We start from the raw sequence: 15,634 nt of genomic DNA, 5'->3' as shown, positions 1-15,634 counted from the left end.
TGTTGTATGCCAATATAATTCTAGTTTATTATTAATTAACAGTAACATATATACCTGTACAGTCTTTTTGATTCTATGAGAAGGCCCTGGATACTCTGGAGAATACAAGTCTGTGAGGAACAATGAATTGATTAATGTTGACTTTCCCAGTCCAGATTCACCTAAAAGAGATAGAAGAAGAAGAAAGAAAAAAAAAAAAAGGTCAAACTTAGCTGTTTTATATAATGAATATAATAATGTGGTACTTCACTAGTTAGTGACATTTGAAAATATACTATAAAGACTCCACATTATGGGTAAAGAAAAGGTCCAAGAGTCAAAGGACAAGTTCACAATTAAAAACATTAAGACTCCTTATTAGGAAAAACTCTTTTAATTCTTTTCCTTTTATTTATTCTTCTCTCATATAGTACATCCCAATCACAGCCTCCCTTCCCTCCACTACTCCAAGTTCCCTGTCTCCCCTCTCTCCCAGATCTACTGCTCCCCCATTTCTCTTCAGAAAAAAGCAGGCCTCAGAAAAAATATTTTTGTTCTCAGTTTTATACTGAGTGATGACTAGGGCATTCAGCTTGATAGAATCTGGAATTACCTAGACAAACTTGCAGCTTCTTTAGATTAGGTTAGCCGCTGGGCATGCATGTAAGAAATTATTTTGATTTGGGTAACAGAGATGGAAACAACCACCTCAAATGGTCTGAATAGGGGGAGAAGAAAGACATTACTCCCGAGGATTATATAAAAACAAGCTAGCTGAGAGCAAGAAATCAACTTTCTCAGCTTTTTGAACTGGGTGCAATGTGACCAGCTGCCTCAAGCTTCTGATACCAGCCCTTCCCTGCTACAAAAGGTTATGAACCAAAACGAACCCTTCTTATGTTGTTTTTATCTTCACAGACTCAGGAAAAGTAAGATTCTGACCAAATAAGATGCACACTGTCAAAAGGCTTTAAGATAAATGTGTAATAATTTACCACCCATCTTCTTTAAAAGGAATATATCTGGGGCTCAGCCATTAAAGGCTAGACTCACAACCAAAAATAAAAGTACCATATTTAATATCGTAACTGACAATTTTAACAGAAACGTATTTTAGTGGCCAAAGGCAGTCACATTATGGGAAAAAAATTATATCAATATATCAGCCACCTTACATATTACCACTTCAGTGAAATAAAAAGTAAAACCCCTAATTCTTATTATGGACAATAATGAATGATAATGGTTAAGAACACATATTGCTTTTGCAAAGGAGCCAAATTAGGTTCCCTGCACCTAATTTGGCAGCTCACAACTGCCTATATCTCCTGCTCCTGGGGATCCAATGCCTCTAGCCTCAATGGGCACCTATACTTCCATGCACATGCCCAAAAACAGAGAGACACTATGGCATGATTTCTACTATGGTCACATATTCTTCAAGTTATTTACGTCTAATACATAGTACCAAACATACAGTTCATTTTTACCATAACATAAACACCTTTAAGTTAAGCATCATACAAGGTTAAAATAGATTACGAAACATGATGATTAATATATCAATTAATGCATTTACTTTTACTACTTAATATAAAATAACAGGCAAGTTTTAAATAAATAACATTTATATAAGTAGGCTGGGTTCTGTTCATAATAGCTCAAAAAAGAGCTAAGATCTTTAGAATTATAAGATATCCAGAGAAGAAAAATAGCAGAATGGCGCAAGTTCTTCACTAATACTTACATGTGAATTTTCTAGAGTCAAGTGGATAAAGAGCATTGTACAATTAATTGCATGGTACCTATAAAAGGGGTCACTTTAGACCTAAGACTACAAACAGGTTGAAACACACTCCACCCAAAAGAGGTAGAATAGTCATGCTATTAAGTCAAAAACTGTCAGGACAATAAAAAAGAATTTTGTATGCTGATAAAAGTATCAATTTACAAAGATATAACACTTATAAATAAACAGATACCACTAAGGAAACATTAAGATCTGAACTGTATCATGAACAAAGTAGACCTAACAATGTAGATAATACACTGAACTCTGTAGAATAATAACACATTCATCTCAAGCATAAAGTAAAATATTTTCCAGGAATGACTAAAAATCTTCATATGTCTTTATGAATGCAAGCTCCATATATTCTATGAGAAGCACATGTACAGAAGTAGCTACTGATGCTCTAGGTGAAGAGTGGAAGGGTTATGTTGGTCTGAATCAGTGGTGGAAACAAGTTTTCTCATGAATGAAGGCATCTTGATCCACAGCAGAGTGCACCTGCTGATGAGTAAGGGGCATTCTTGTTATAGACCAAGGAGAACTAAAAGAGGAAGCACAAGTCTGTTTGTAAATGCTTTATGGACTCCAATTTAAGTTTTCCAATCTAAGAGTTCTTAGCTTGGTTGTTGTTAAGAGAGAGAGAAAGAGGCATATCCCTAGCCTGACAGATACTACTGTTCCGCATCAGTTGGGGACTAAAAAGGCTAGCAGGATCTGAAAACCCAATCCCTCTAGAGAAGGCAACATAAATGTCAGCAAACTGCTCTGAATAAACACACTAATAAAAACAAGGAAGCTGCAGAATATGATAAACTTTTGACCAACAGACTGAAGGAAGCCAAAGAAAAACTCCAGGAACAGAATGCCAAAAGATGTAAGCTGTCCTCATTGAGAGCTTCTACTTTTAAGTCTAAGTCCAGTCAAAAATAAGTCTTCAAGAGTAATAATAAATCTCAGACATTAAAAAAAAAAAGGCTGAAATAAAAACAAATTTTCTCAGGCTAGAGAGATGGCTCAGAGGTTAAGAGCACTGGCTGCTCTTCCAGAGTTCCTGAGCAACCACGTGGTGACTCACAACAATCTATTATAAGATCTGGTGCCCTCTTCTGGCAGGCAGAACACTGTTTACATAATTAATAAATAATTTAAAAAAATCATAATGAAATAAAACTAGTGCATAGAGACAGCTCAGTGAGTAAAGCGCTTTGCAATACTGGGATCAAACTCCAGTATTCATTTAAAAGCAGGATGTATCTGTCCTAACCTGTAACCCTAACACTGGGTAGGCAGAGACATGAGAATCCCTGGGGCTCACCAGTCAGTCTAGCTCTAGGTGAGCTCTAGCTCTATTAGTGAGCTCTAGGTTCAGTGAGATCCTGTCTAAAATAACAAGGAGGCAAACCCACTGAGGAAGACACCTAGTATCAACTTCTGGCCTCCACATGCATACACACACGAACACATGAACAAACACATAAACTAAAAATGAACCAAAAAATTGACACATATTTAGAAATTAATCAACATATTCTCATGCAACCAAAAGTCAAACGGGAAACTGTAAGAATAATGGGAATGTAAACTTGTACAACCACTCTGGAAAGCAATCTGGCTTTCTCACACAACTAGGAATAGCAATTCCTCAAGATCCAGCCATACCACTCCTAGGCATATATCCAAAAGAGGCTCAAGTACACAATAAGGACATTTGCTCAACCATGTTTGTAGCAGCTTTATTCGTAATAGCCAGAAGCTGGAAACAACCCAGATGCCCCTCAACTGAAGAATGGATGCAGAAATTGTGGTACATCTACGCAATGGAGTATTACTCTGCAATGAAAAATAGGAAATCATGAAATTTGCAGGTAAATGGTGGGACGTAGAAAGGATCATTCTGAGTGAGTTGTCCCAGAAGCAGAAAGACACACATGGTATATACTCACTCATATAGACATACAACATAGGATAAACCTACTAAAATCTGTACATCTAAAGAAACTAATCAAGAGAGAGGACCCTGATTAAAACACTCAATCCCAATCCTGAAAGGCAAAGAGGATGGACATCAGAAGAAGAAAACAGGAAACAACCTAGGAACCTGCCACAGAGGGCCTCTGAAAAGCTCTGCCCTGCAGACTATCAAAGTAGGCGCTGAGACTTATGGCCAACTGTTGGGCAGAGTGCATCGAATCTTATGAAAGAAGTGGGAAATAGTAAAAGCAGGAGAGGACAGGAACCCCACAAGGAGAGCAACATTGCATGGGGGATCAAAATAGGACAAAATATGTGGAAACCATGTGCAAGGGGGTTGCCATGCAGAACAGGTGAGGGACTCTCAACACTCAACAACAAAATAACAACCAGCAATTAAAATTGGGCGAAGGATATAACAAAAATTTCTCAAAGAAAAAAATACAATCCACACGGACACTTGTACTCTCAGCACTCAGGAAGCACAAGCAGGATGATAAGTTCAAGACCATCCTGAACTAAACAGAGTTCCGGGCCATCCTGGGTTACATGGTGGAGCCCTGTCTTAAAACATAAGACTTACAAATGGCCACATATGTGACATATGTGAGGAGTGCTCAGTGTGATGGCTAATCTTAGTTTTCAATTTGCCCTGGGCTTGGATTCGGTGACTAGATAAAGCACTCTCTCACACACATACAAATGATCTTCTTGATCAGGCTAATTAAAGTTGGCAGACACACTATAAATGTGGGTAGGATTTTTCTGTGATAGATAAAAGGACAAGAGAAAATGTTTCATGCTTCACTCCCTACAGATCTCATTGGTGAGTTCATTTACCCTGTTGGCAAGTACATCTAGCCTACTGCTGCTACATTTCTTAACTAATAAAAGAACCCAGCTTCTTGGGAGATTCCAAGACCTTGCAGACAAGTGGTTCTCCAGTAATCCTACAAGCCTTCAACATTTCTGTCTCATAAACTGAGCAGAAGGCAAGTTCTCAGCCTCTCTGGTGTGGACACAACCATTGTTAGGCTACCCAGACAATACTGTGTAGGCCAATCTATATAGTTCTATTCCTCTAGAAAGCCCTGACTAACACACTCAGTCTCACTAACCAACAGGGAAACACAAATTAAAAGCACAATCAAATCATACCTGTTACTCAAAAAGATAAGAGGTAACAAGTGTTGGCCAGGAATTGGAAAAAGGAAACTATTCTGCATTGATGTGAGTATAAAGTGGTATAGACATTGTTTAAAAAAAAAGTAAAGAACTCCTTAAAAATTTAAAAATAAGGCGTTGGAGAAATGGCTCAGTGAATAAATTACTTGCCAACCAATTATGAAAAGTAGGATACTCAACAGACCAAAGAGAAGAACCAGGTGGCACCAGTGGCCCTGAGGCAGAGCATGAAACCACACATACAAGAAAACCATCAGACACATACACAGATGCAAAAAAGAAAATTAAAATTAAAATGACTACGTAACCAGTAACCCAACATCAGAAGAGGTATCTGTACTCTCGTGTTCACTGGAGCATTATTCACAACAGCCAATCAGCATATATTTAAAGAAACCGTGGCACATACAAAGTGAAATAATGTTCAGCCTTAAGAGAGAAGTAATACCTCAATTGTGACAACATGCCCACTCCTGAAGGACATGTGCATTCTAGTTTAATCCTCTTAAAACTACAAATGCCTATGAAATGAAATTACATGGAGCTGGAAAATATTACACTGTATGAGGCAGATCAGAAACTTGGAATATGAACATAAAAGGAGAAGCTAAAGAAAAAATAAACAAATGAACTTTAGTTTTTCTTTTTGTTATTTGTTTTTTGGGGGCTGTTTGTTTGTTTTTGAGATAAGGTATCATTATATAGCTTTTGCTGTTCAGGAACTCACTCTGTAGAACAGGCTAGTCTCAAACTCCTAAATGCACCATTATGCCCAGCAACTTTTAGTTTTAGTTATCTTTAGTTAGTTTTAGTTTTCTTATCCTTATTTTTTTCCTTATTACTAATAGACCTAACAGATCAATATTTTGCTCAAAATAGTAGGAACAATGTGTTCAATTATGTATTTTTATGTACATACCTTATATCTATGTGCACATATGCTCATACACAGGTAAAACAGATTAATGCAGAACAGAGAACCCAGAAAGACTAAGACAGTCAGGCAATCTTACATAGGAATAAAGGCATATTTCAAAGTAAAAAAAAGTTATTTCCACAAATGGTACTAAAATAACTGCATGTATTACATCTGACTATTCACGATGTAAAAAGTGAATCTCCACATGTATCACAGCTTTCATGAAAAGACATTAACTGCAAATGGATCATAGTCCTATTTGAAAACTAGAAACTCATAAGGAGAAAATTTAGGAGTAAACATAGATATTTCAGATACAGCAAAGACTTCTTAAATAGAATATGAAAGGTAGAGCTTGTGAAAAGAAATCACTGATAAGGTAGAATTTGTTAAAGTCAAACATTTCAGTTCTGTGAAATACAATGTCAACAGAATGAAAAACAACACACACACACACACACACACACACACACACACACACACGAACTCCTACCTGATAAAGGACTGAAACATTATTATCCAGAAATATATAAAGACATTTTAAAAATGAGTGGGGGGATGATTTTAAAATGGATCTAATACTTTAACAGATTCATTACCAAATAAGACATGCAAGTAGCAAGGAAGCATATTAAGGCAGACTATTTTATTTGTCATTAAGGAAATGGAAATGAAAACATTAAGATACAGCTCGACTATTATATGTTTCAAATTAAGAACACAGACAAAATCAAATGCTGAAAAATATATAGAGTAATAGGAACTGATAGAAACTGTTATTCATTGCTTGTGGGAATACATAAAAGTATAGTCACTTTGGAGGACAGTTCTGTGATTTCTTTAAAAATAAACTTTATAGTGCTTATGAATTCTTCAGCTATGTAGGACCATTTTGAGTTACTGTGATCTTGGGACTTTTGTTTATGGTGAAAGTGTTTAAATATCACAGAGGAAAAAAATGACAGATCCTTCAGGTTTTAGATAACAGAAAATTAATTTTTCTCTATAATTTCATCTGTTTTGAGTAGCTTTTTTGTTACTTTGGTTATTTATAATAATGAAAACATATGACAATTTAACAAAATAGGTTCTTGTATACTATAAAGTTTTTTTTCTTAAGAACAATTAAGCGATTTGAATTCAATCTCCAGAACCCATGCAAAGGTGGACAGAACTGATTCTACAGAGTTGTCCTCCTATCTCTATACACACACCATTTGCATACACACAATATAATTTTTTAAAAAGAAATTCTAGTATATAGTAGACACTATGTCAGATTATGCCAACATGTGAAAATAGCCAATGGGAATGGATCCTAATGAAGACATCAAAACTACTAGTTAACTCAAGTTAGATAGCTAAATTCTGTTTCTGAGCAAATAATGAACCATCTTTCAAATTAACTAAATCTGACCGACTCTGCCCAGAAATCTATACTTCAGTGCAGAACAGGGGTATAATATGCATTTCCCCAATGTCTATATTTAAAGAAATTCAACTAAGGTCCAAACTAAAGATTAATTAATCATTTAACCTATTAGTTGCCCTATCATTCTCTATCATCCCTGATATTTTTCTTCCCTTCCCTTCTTTTTCATCCCTAGTTCTGGATCTTAAAACTAAGTCATGAAAATATACTAATAAAAAAGACTTAAGACTGACATGCAATTAATAGCTTTATCAGATACATTCTTTACATAACATATATATGTAATAATATATATACATATATTTCATAATACATAGGTATTACACAAGGAATGTATCTGATAAACAGGTGAGATATATATTTATTTTCAGGACCTTTTTTAGGAGGCAACCAGATATGCGATTCACCATGATTTAGTGAGGCAAAGAACTCAGCATAGTGGAAGCCTTAACACCCAGCACCTTGTTCAGGGGACCATGATTTAGTGAGGCAAAGAACTCAGCATAGTGGAAGCCTTAACACCCAGCACCTTGTTTGACCCCACAGCCATCAAGAATGAGGCACTTCTCACCAAACACATCGCTTCATTATGTGACTAACCTGACATTGGTTCTTGTTAGTGGTGGTGTTTTGCTTTTGCTTTGCTTATTTGTTACAGTAACTCACTGTGTAGCCTGGGCTAGCCTCAAACTCAGAAATCTGCCTGCCTTTTCCTCCCAGCTGCATCACCACATCCAACCTGATATTAATTTTTAAGCAAAGATTTACAATCAAGAATTCTCTAGTAGAGCACATAAAGCAGAGACTGAAATGCCCAACCAAAAAGACCCACCCTATCGCAGAGTACCAACCCCTGATGCTCTGCTAAACTTGCAAACAGGAGCCTGACAGAGTTGTCCTCTGAGAGGTGCTATCCAGCAGCGCCTCAAAACAAATGATAAGACTCAGAGCCAAACACTGGGCTATGAGTAGGGACTCTTGTAGAAAAGTAGGAAGAACAAGAAAAGGACCTAGAAGTAACAGGAGCTCTACAAGAAGACCTACAGAGACAAATAACCAGGGTCCAGAAGAGTTTGCTGAGACTGAAGCAGCAACCAAGGACCATGTAGGAACTAAACCTAGGGCCCCTACAAAGATGTAGCAGATAGGTAGGTTAGGCCTCATGTGGGTCTTCTAGTAAGGGAAGAAAGAACTATAATGAACATGGACTCACTTGCCAGCTCTTTGTTCACTTTCCCCTGGTAGAACTGCTTTGCCAGGCCACAGGGGAAGAAGACATGCTCAGTCCTGATGCAACTTGATGAGCTAGGGTGGACAGGAAAGGAAGTTTCCCTTTTCTGAGGAAAAGGGGAAGAGGGAGGGAGCAAGGGTGGGGTTGGAAAGGGAGGATGGGGATGGGGCTACAACAAGGATGCAAAGTGAATAAAAAAGAAAAAAGAAAAAAAGGGCAGCATGACCTGACCAAATGAATTATGTCATTTCTTTTAAGGGTTTACCTGACATTTGATATTAGTCTAGCTCTGTGCTTACTATCTAGTGCTACAAAGACAATTTTATACCAAATGTTCCCCATGCTTTTCTGAGCAAGACTGATTAAAATTTTTGAAACCTGAGAGAAAATAAACCTTTTATTTCTGAAGAAAAAAAAATTCTCTAGGTATACTTACTGGTTTCAATGTACTCAACTGAGTATTAACATATACTCATTACTCTTACAAGAGCCTCTGTATGGATGTTAATAACAGAAGCAGACTAAATTTGCAAGCATGAGCAGTAAGTTAATATAATACCTCAATTTCCTCTGTGAAACGAATTCCTGTGGTTACTAAAAAATTGTGACTTAACATGCATAATAAGTATGTGCCTGACACATAAATGATTTTTAAAAGTAGTATGATTGTTAACCTTGATTGTCAATTTGATTGGATCTGAAGTCAAGGAAGACATAGGGCTCTGGGCAAGTGAGAGTAATTCCCAGAAGGATTAACCAAGGTGGAAGACATGAGGTGCTCCAGGGTGAGCAGTACTTCTCTGGAATAGCCCAGATAGAAAGAAGTCTGGAGAAAATGCTTTTGCCTGCACTCCTTAGTTATCTGCTGGTAATCATGCTTAGTTATCATGCTTCTACCATGAGGTAGCTGCAATCCTTCACTGTCACTAGAACAGCAGGCATTCAGCACCAGACTAGGATTGCTGAAGCATCCAGCTTTTTAGATAGATCAATTACCAGGTTCTCTGCCTATTCAGCATGCATAAAGCTATTGTTGAACAACCCAGCTAAGCAAATCTAGTAAATCCTCTTGTAATGTATATTGTTGCAGTAGTCTGTTCCTCTAGAGATCTCTGACTATTACAACTGGCTTTTTCCAGTTGAACTACCCCTTCACTCCCTACTTCAATTCTATTCTCAAAATTCTGCACATTTTACCCAAAAAGGTAGCTTTAAACTTTTAAATTTCTATATGATTCTTATTATACTCCTTACTATACTTCTCTTGTTACCTGGAAACACCGTATCTTTTTATGTTCATTTTATCTTTTTGTGGTTTATTTTTTTATTAATTTTTATTTTTTTTAATATTAATCACAGGTTATTTACTTTGTATCCCAGCCGTAGCCCCCTCCTTCATTCCCTCGCAATCCTACCCTCCCTCCCTCATCTCCTCCCTGTCCCTTTCCAAGTCTACTGATAGGGGAGGTCCTCCTCCCCTTCCATCTGACCCTAGCTTATCACGTATCTTCAGGACTGGCTGTAATGTCCTCCTCTGTAACCTAGCAAAGCTGTTCCTCCCTTGGGGGGCGGGAGGAGGTGAAGGAGCCAGTCATTGAGTTCATGTCAGAAATAGTTCCTGTTCCCCTTACTAGGAAAACCCACTTGGATACTGACCTACCATGGGCTACAACAGAGCAGGGGTTCTAGGTTATATCCATACATGGTCCTTGGTTGGAGAAACAGTCTCATAGAGCCTCCGTGCCCTGATATATTTTGTCCTTGTGGAGCTCCTGTCCTCTCCAGGTCATACTAACTCCCCCTTTTATCATATGATTCCCTGCATTCTACCGAAGGCTTGGTTATGAGTCTCAGCATCTGCTTTGATACGCTGCTAGGTAGAGTCTTTCAAGAAGCCCTCTGCGGTAGGTTCCTGTCCTGTTTCTTTTTTTCTCCTACTTCCCATGTCCATCCCATGTCTTTCTAAGTGAGGATTGATCATCTTACCTCAGGTCCTCTTTTTTATCTTCTTTAGGTGCACATATTTTAGTATATTATCTTATCATTATAATTATAATATACTTTTAAAGAGAAACCACAAAATGCATGCCATGCCTGTGACATAAAGATATTCAAGTGAAAGGCTGAACAAAGCACTTCTAAAAAGGTTATTGAATCAAGTTTTTTCCCCCAAAAAACTAAAAATATTTTGTAAAGAAAGTTCTCATTTTATATCTATCCAAGAATTGTTTAGCAGTAAAATGGTTCTGGTTTTAGATCTCAAAAATAAGGACCTAACTCATTAGAAACATCTTGTAATTTTTAAGAGATTATTAAATTAAGGAGAGTTTCAGCTTTCTATGACTTAAAAACATAATGCTGTTTCTAAGACTTACAAAAAAAAAAGGCTGTTAGCCTCAACAGCATTAGATATTTATTTTGAGGTAGTTAGGCACAGCACCTATATAGATGAAAAAGCTTTAGTCCCTACGCAGAGACCTATACAAATATAATTGAAACAACATTCAAGGCGCAGTGGAAAACAAGATATTAAACCTGTTTTTCTTTATCCTCAGTTAAGACCTTATGATAAAGAGTAACAAAAAATCATATTTTAGCTGGGCACAATTCTAATCCAAGGATTGAACAGGCATAAGTAGAAGGGCCAATTCAACACCAGACTCTGCTACTGTCCTCATCAGTTTTTGTCAACTTGACACAAGCTAGGGTCATGGGTAAGAGAGAATTTCAATTGAGAAAATGTCTCCATCAGGCTGTCCCACAGGCCAGTCTGTGAAGCAGTTTCTTCATTAATGATTGATGTAGGAGGATACGGTCCACTGTACTAACCCTGGCAGGTGGACCTTAGCTGTATAAGAAAATAATCTAAACAAGCCATGGGGAGCAAGCCAATAGTACTCCTTCATAGCCTCTATCTGCTTCAGTTCCTGCCCTGACTTCCTTTCACGAGGATAAGCTGTTAAATGAAATAAACCCTTTCCTCCAAGTTTTTGTTTGTTTAGGGTTTTGTGTTTTATTGGGGGAGGGGGGTTGACCATGGTGTTTATCTCAACAAAAAAGTAAACTAGAACAGCTACAGAGTGAGTTCATGGCCAGCCTCAGATACTAGAGACCCTGTGGCAAGAACACCCAACAAGCTGCATTTCATTAAAAGATTCATCAGTAAAGCTCATAAATAAGATGCATTAACAGAATTAGTATTTCCTCTAACAAAAAAAATAATAAGCAGTATCAGATGATTTAGCCTCCTCAGACCCCAGACCCTATTCCTAAACAACTCCCAACAAAAAAACCAAAAAGAAACAAACTAACAAAATTAAAAAAAAAAAAAAAACTGGAAAAATTACAAATTTTATGTCAACCATATGGCCTTGATATTGTGCTGGTTAGGTGGGATGGAGAGGCAGAGTGGTGTCATCTGAGAAAAGGGAACTTCAACTGAGAAAAAGCCATCAAGTCCGTGGAGCACTTTCTTGATTAATGATTGATGTGGGAGGCCCCAGCCCACCGTGAACAGTGCCACTTCTGGGAAAGTAGTTCTGGGTTGGGTTGTTCCCCCACCCTTAAAAAAAAGAAAAAAAAAAAAAAAAAAAAGCAAGCTGAGTCTTATGACAGCAGGGAAAACAAGGCAGCAAGCTTGGCTGGAATAGCAAGCTGAGAGCTCACATTTTGAACTGCAAACATGAAATTGAGAACCAACTGGGTGGGCGTAGGGTGAGACCTTAAGCTCTCAAAGCCTGCCACCCATTACATACTTTCTCCAGCAGAGCCACACCGGTAACTGACTTCCTCAAACAGCAACACAAAGTAGAGACCAAATGCCTGAGACTGAGGGACATTTTATTCAAATGACCAGACATTATTCTATAAAGAACACGTTCAAAAGCTCTTTAAACTAAAATTCTAATACAAAAGTTCCGTTAGTGTCTTAGTTAAGGTTTTATTGCTGTGAAAAGACACCATGACCATGGTAATTCTCATAATGGAAAACATTTAATTGGGGCTGGCTTATAGTTTCAGGGGTTCAGTCCATTATTATCATGGTTGGAAGCATGACAGCATGCAGGCAAACATGGTGCTAGAGAAAGTGCTGCAAACGCAGCGGAAAAGAGCTGTGTTCCACTCTGGACAGAGCTTGACAGGATATCGGAGACTTCACCGCCTACCCCCATAGTGACATACTTCCTACAATGACTCCACACCTCCTAATAGTGCAAGTCCCTATGGGCCAAGCATTCAAACACATGAGCCTATGTAGACCAGACCTATTCAAGCCACCACACTTAGTGACCCCATTGTCTGTAGTTTATCATTTAAGATTACTGACATCTCTAAAAAGATGCAGTGTTTCTTCATATTTAATTACCAGGTTGCCAACCTACAAAAGAAAAGGTAGACTTGACTCTACCCACGTATCTAGGCTCACCTATGCTCAAGTGCTGTGTCTACACTTCTATCCAACCAGAATCAATCAAATTAACCAACTGTCTTAGTTACTGTTCTGTTGCTGTACTAAAACCATATGACCAAGGCAACTTTCAGAATAAAGAGTTTATTTGGGCTCACAGTTCCTGAGGGATAAGAACCCACGATGGCAGGGAGGAAGGGCAACTAAAACAGGAAACTGGGAGCTCACATCCTTAACCACATGTATGAAGCTTACAGAGCAAACTGGGAGTAATATAAAGCTGTAAACTTCTCAAAGCCTGCAAATTCTTCCTCCAGTAAAGCCATAACTCCAAAATCTCCCCCAAACAGTGACATATCACCAAATGGGAATCAAATGTTCAGATATGAGGGACATTTTCACTCAAATTTATTACACCAACAGTATTGAGTATAAAATTGTAGTGTTTTAACCACATGAACTGTTATAATGAATGCAACTTCCAAAAAGAAAAAAAATTAGCCAATAGGGAAAAAAATGTAACCAAGAGAGAAAACACTGTTCACCTCAATAAAAAGTATGAGTTAATTCTATTAACTTAATATCAAAATAAAAACTGTGTAAGAAACATGATTAGCAAAACAATATACACTGCATACGTCCAGCATGAACTCAACTTTGACAAGACTTGTTCATCCATTATTCTGCTTTCACCTTCTTAAAACAAATAGTAGAAAAATATAACAAAGTTCCTTTATACTTGTGATTTTAGGGTTTTAAATCAGCCTGTAGCCAGTAAAAATAACCACTTAAGCATAAGAAAATCATTGAAGATTACTAATTTTACCCAGGGTAAAAGTATAGCCTGTTTCTTTATATATAATGATGACATTAACCAACCTATACTCAAAATAACCCTTAACAGTATTTTCAAATGGATTATAGAGCAGAGCAAAGTGTTCACAGACCAAGTTAGAAAGCAAGGAGAATAACATTTCCTTGACATCCACCTACAATGAACACAATTCTAAAGGTAATCATTTGCACTATTAGCTTTTAATGCCCCTTTCTTTTCAAAATTCAAAGTAAATACTTGTGAACTTAAAGGCTCATGTGACACAACTTCACTGTAGGTGATTAGCCAGAGAACAAGCATATCCTCCAATAGTAAGTAGCCACTTGGTGGCTTTTCCTTTCTTAGCAATATCACTTGGAAAGATCATTGTTGTTATTCTACTCTACCTCTACTGCCCATGATTTCTCAATTTTCAGGTTCTACCAAAGGGGTTAGGGTAAAGAAAGGAGACAGAGGAGATCCAAACCCTACACAATAAGCTAATTTTTTAAATGTTTCCACATAAGATAAAATACAATATAATTCACTAAAGTTACTTAAGGTATTACTTCTTAAATTTATCCAAAGTTGATTAAAAAGACCAAAACTCCACATTAGTAAGAAATCATCTTACCTACTACCATAAGTGTGAATTCAAATCCTCTTTTCACCGATTTTCTGTACACTTGATTTGGAAGGTTGGCAAATCCCACATAGCCCTCAAGGTTCTTCGGTTGCTGAGGAAGGTAAGAAGAATCATGTAACTCATATATCAATGATATTCTATAACATTACAAATCCCCTCATTAACCTTTTTTTTAATTATACAAACTATTATTCATAGCAAATCAAATAGTTTACATTATCACCAATAAAAGCATTAATTGCAGAAAGTACAGAATAAATGTGAACAGGAATTAAAAATAAAATGATTAATTATTAAAATCCAAGAATGAGGAATTAATGAAGCCTGTTTCAGAGCAAAGATTTCATTTGAGAGTAAATTAGTAACAAGAACTAACCAACCAAATAAAGCAATAAAATAACACCAGTTTCAACTATGAAACTTAAGTGTATACTAAAAACCTTTGTTCACACTGACTAATTTCTACACTAGGGGTTTCCTTAAATTGATCTTACAACTCATGAAATAAAATTAAAATTTGTGCTTGAAGCAACTCTTTTTCATAAATCCTGAAGATTTCCATAATCAAGGTCAATAGGCACATGTCTTTCAAGCTGTAATCTCAGGACCACTTGTGTCACTTCAAGGTTACCCATGACCTTGCTACTTCCATCTTCATGTAAAGAAAGTTACCCAGGATTTAAAGTAAACTGTAATTATGTCAGCTGCATGGAATTTTCGTTCTTTGATGACCTGAACCATCATTTCATGAGTAGTTTTTGAAAATTAAATTCTAAAATTGATAATGTGAGTCTGATTCTTAATTGACCCACTGGTAAAAATTACTGTTCATTGTTACATTATCTGAGGGAATATAGACTTACTGGCTAATTTTACTTTAGAAATAGTCTTACTCATACTTAAATATAGTGGCAAAATACTCTCAAGAGGCAAACACATCTTCTAAATTTCTGACACATTTAAATTCTAATGGTGAAACAACTTGTAAAATCAAAACATTACTCCAATACATCTGGATTTAAACAGTCTGCACTCTTCACTGTTATCATTTATAGCTACACCACAACTTACATCCTTTCCCATTATTATAAACTAAACTCTAAACCAAAATGTTGGTAAGCCAAGCTTGCCAATTAAATTAAAAGCTAATTTTGACCATAATTAGGAGGCTGACCCAAATATAATATTTTAAAGCTAAGTATCTGAAAGCCTATTATGAGTATAGCTAAAACTGTTTCAAATTTAAATTTCCTTAAA

The 15,634-nt window shown here is 36.8% G+C and overlaps 1 protein-coding gene across 1 annotated transcript in view; it reads right to left on the bottom strand.

Annotated features, from left to right (window-relative positions):
* Window positions 1–14,511, bottom strand: part of Septin7 (septin 7) — a 46,560-nt gene extending 32,049 nt beyond the window's left edge. Inside the window, exons 1-2 of the mRNA XM_021644998.2 lie at window positions 14,366–14,511; window positions 55–161 (exon numbers count right to left, since the gene is read on the bottom strand). Of these exons, the coding sequence (XP_021500673.2) occupies window positions 55–161; window positions 14,366–14,375 (117 nt within the window). The 5' untranslated portion in view covers window positions 14,376–14,511. The remainder of the gene's footprint in view (window positions 1–54; window positions 162–14,365) is intronic.
* Between the last annotated feature and the right edge of the window lie 1,123 nt (window positions 14,512–15,634).

This window comes from Meriones unguiculatus, chromosome 1 (assembly GCF_030254825.1).
Source record: "Meriones unguiculatus strain TT.TT164.6M chromosome 1, Bangor_MerUng_6.1, whole genome shotgun sequence".
NCBI lineage: Eukaryota > Metazoa > Chordata > Mammalia > Rodentia > Muridae > Meriones > Meriones unguiculatus.
This window is presented reverse-complemented; position numbering and strand designations above follow the sequence as displayed.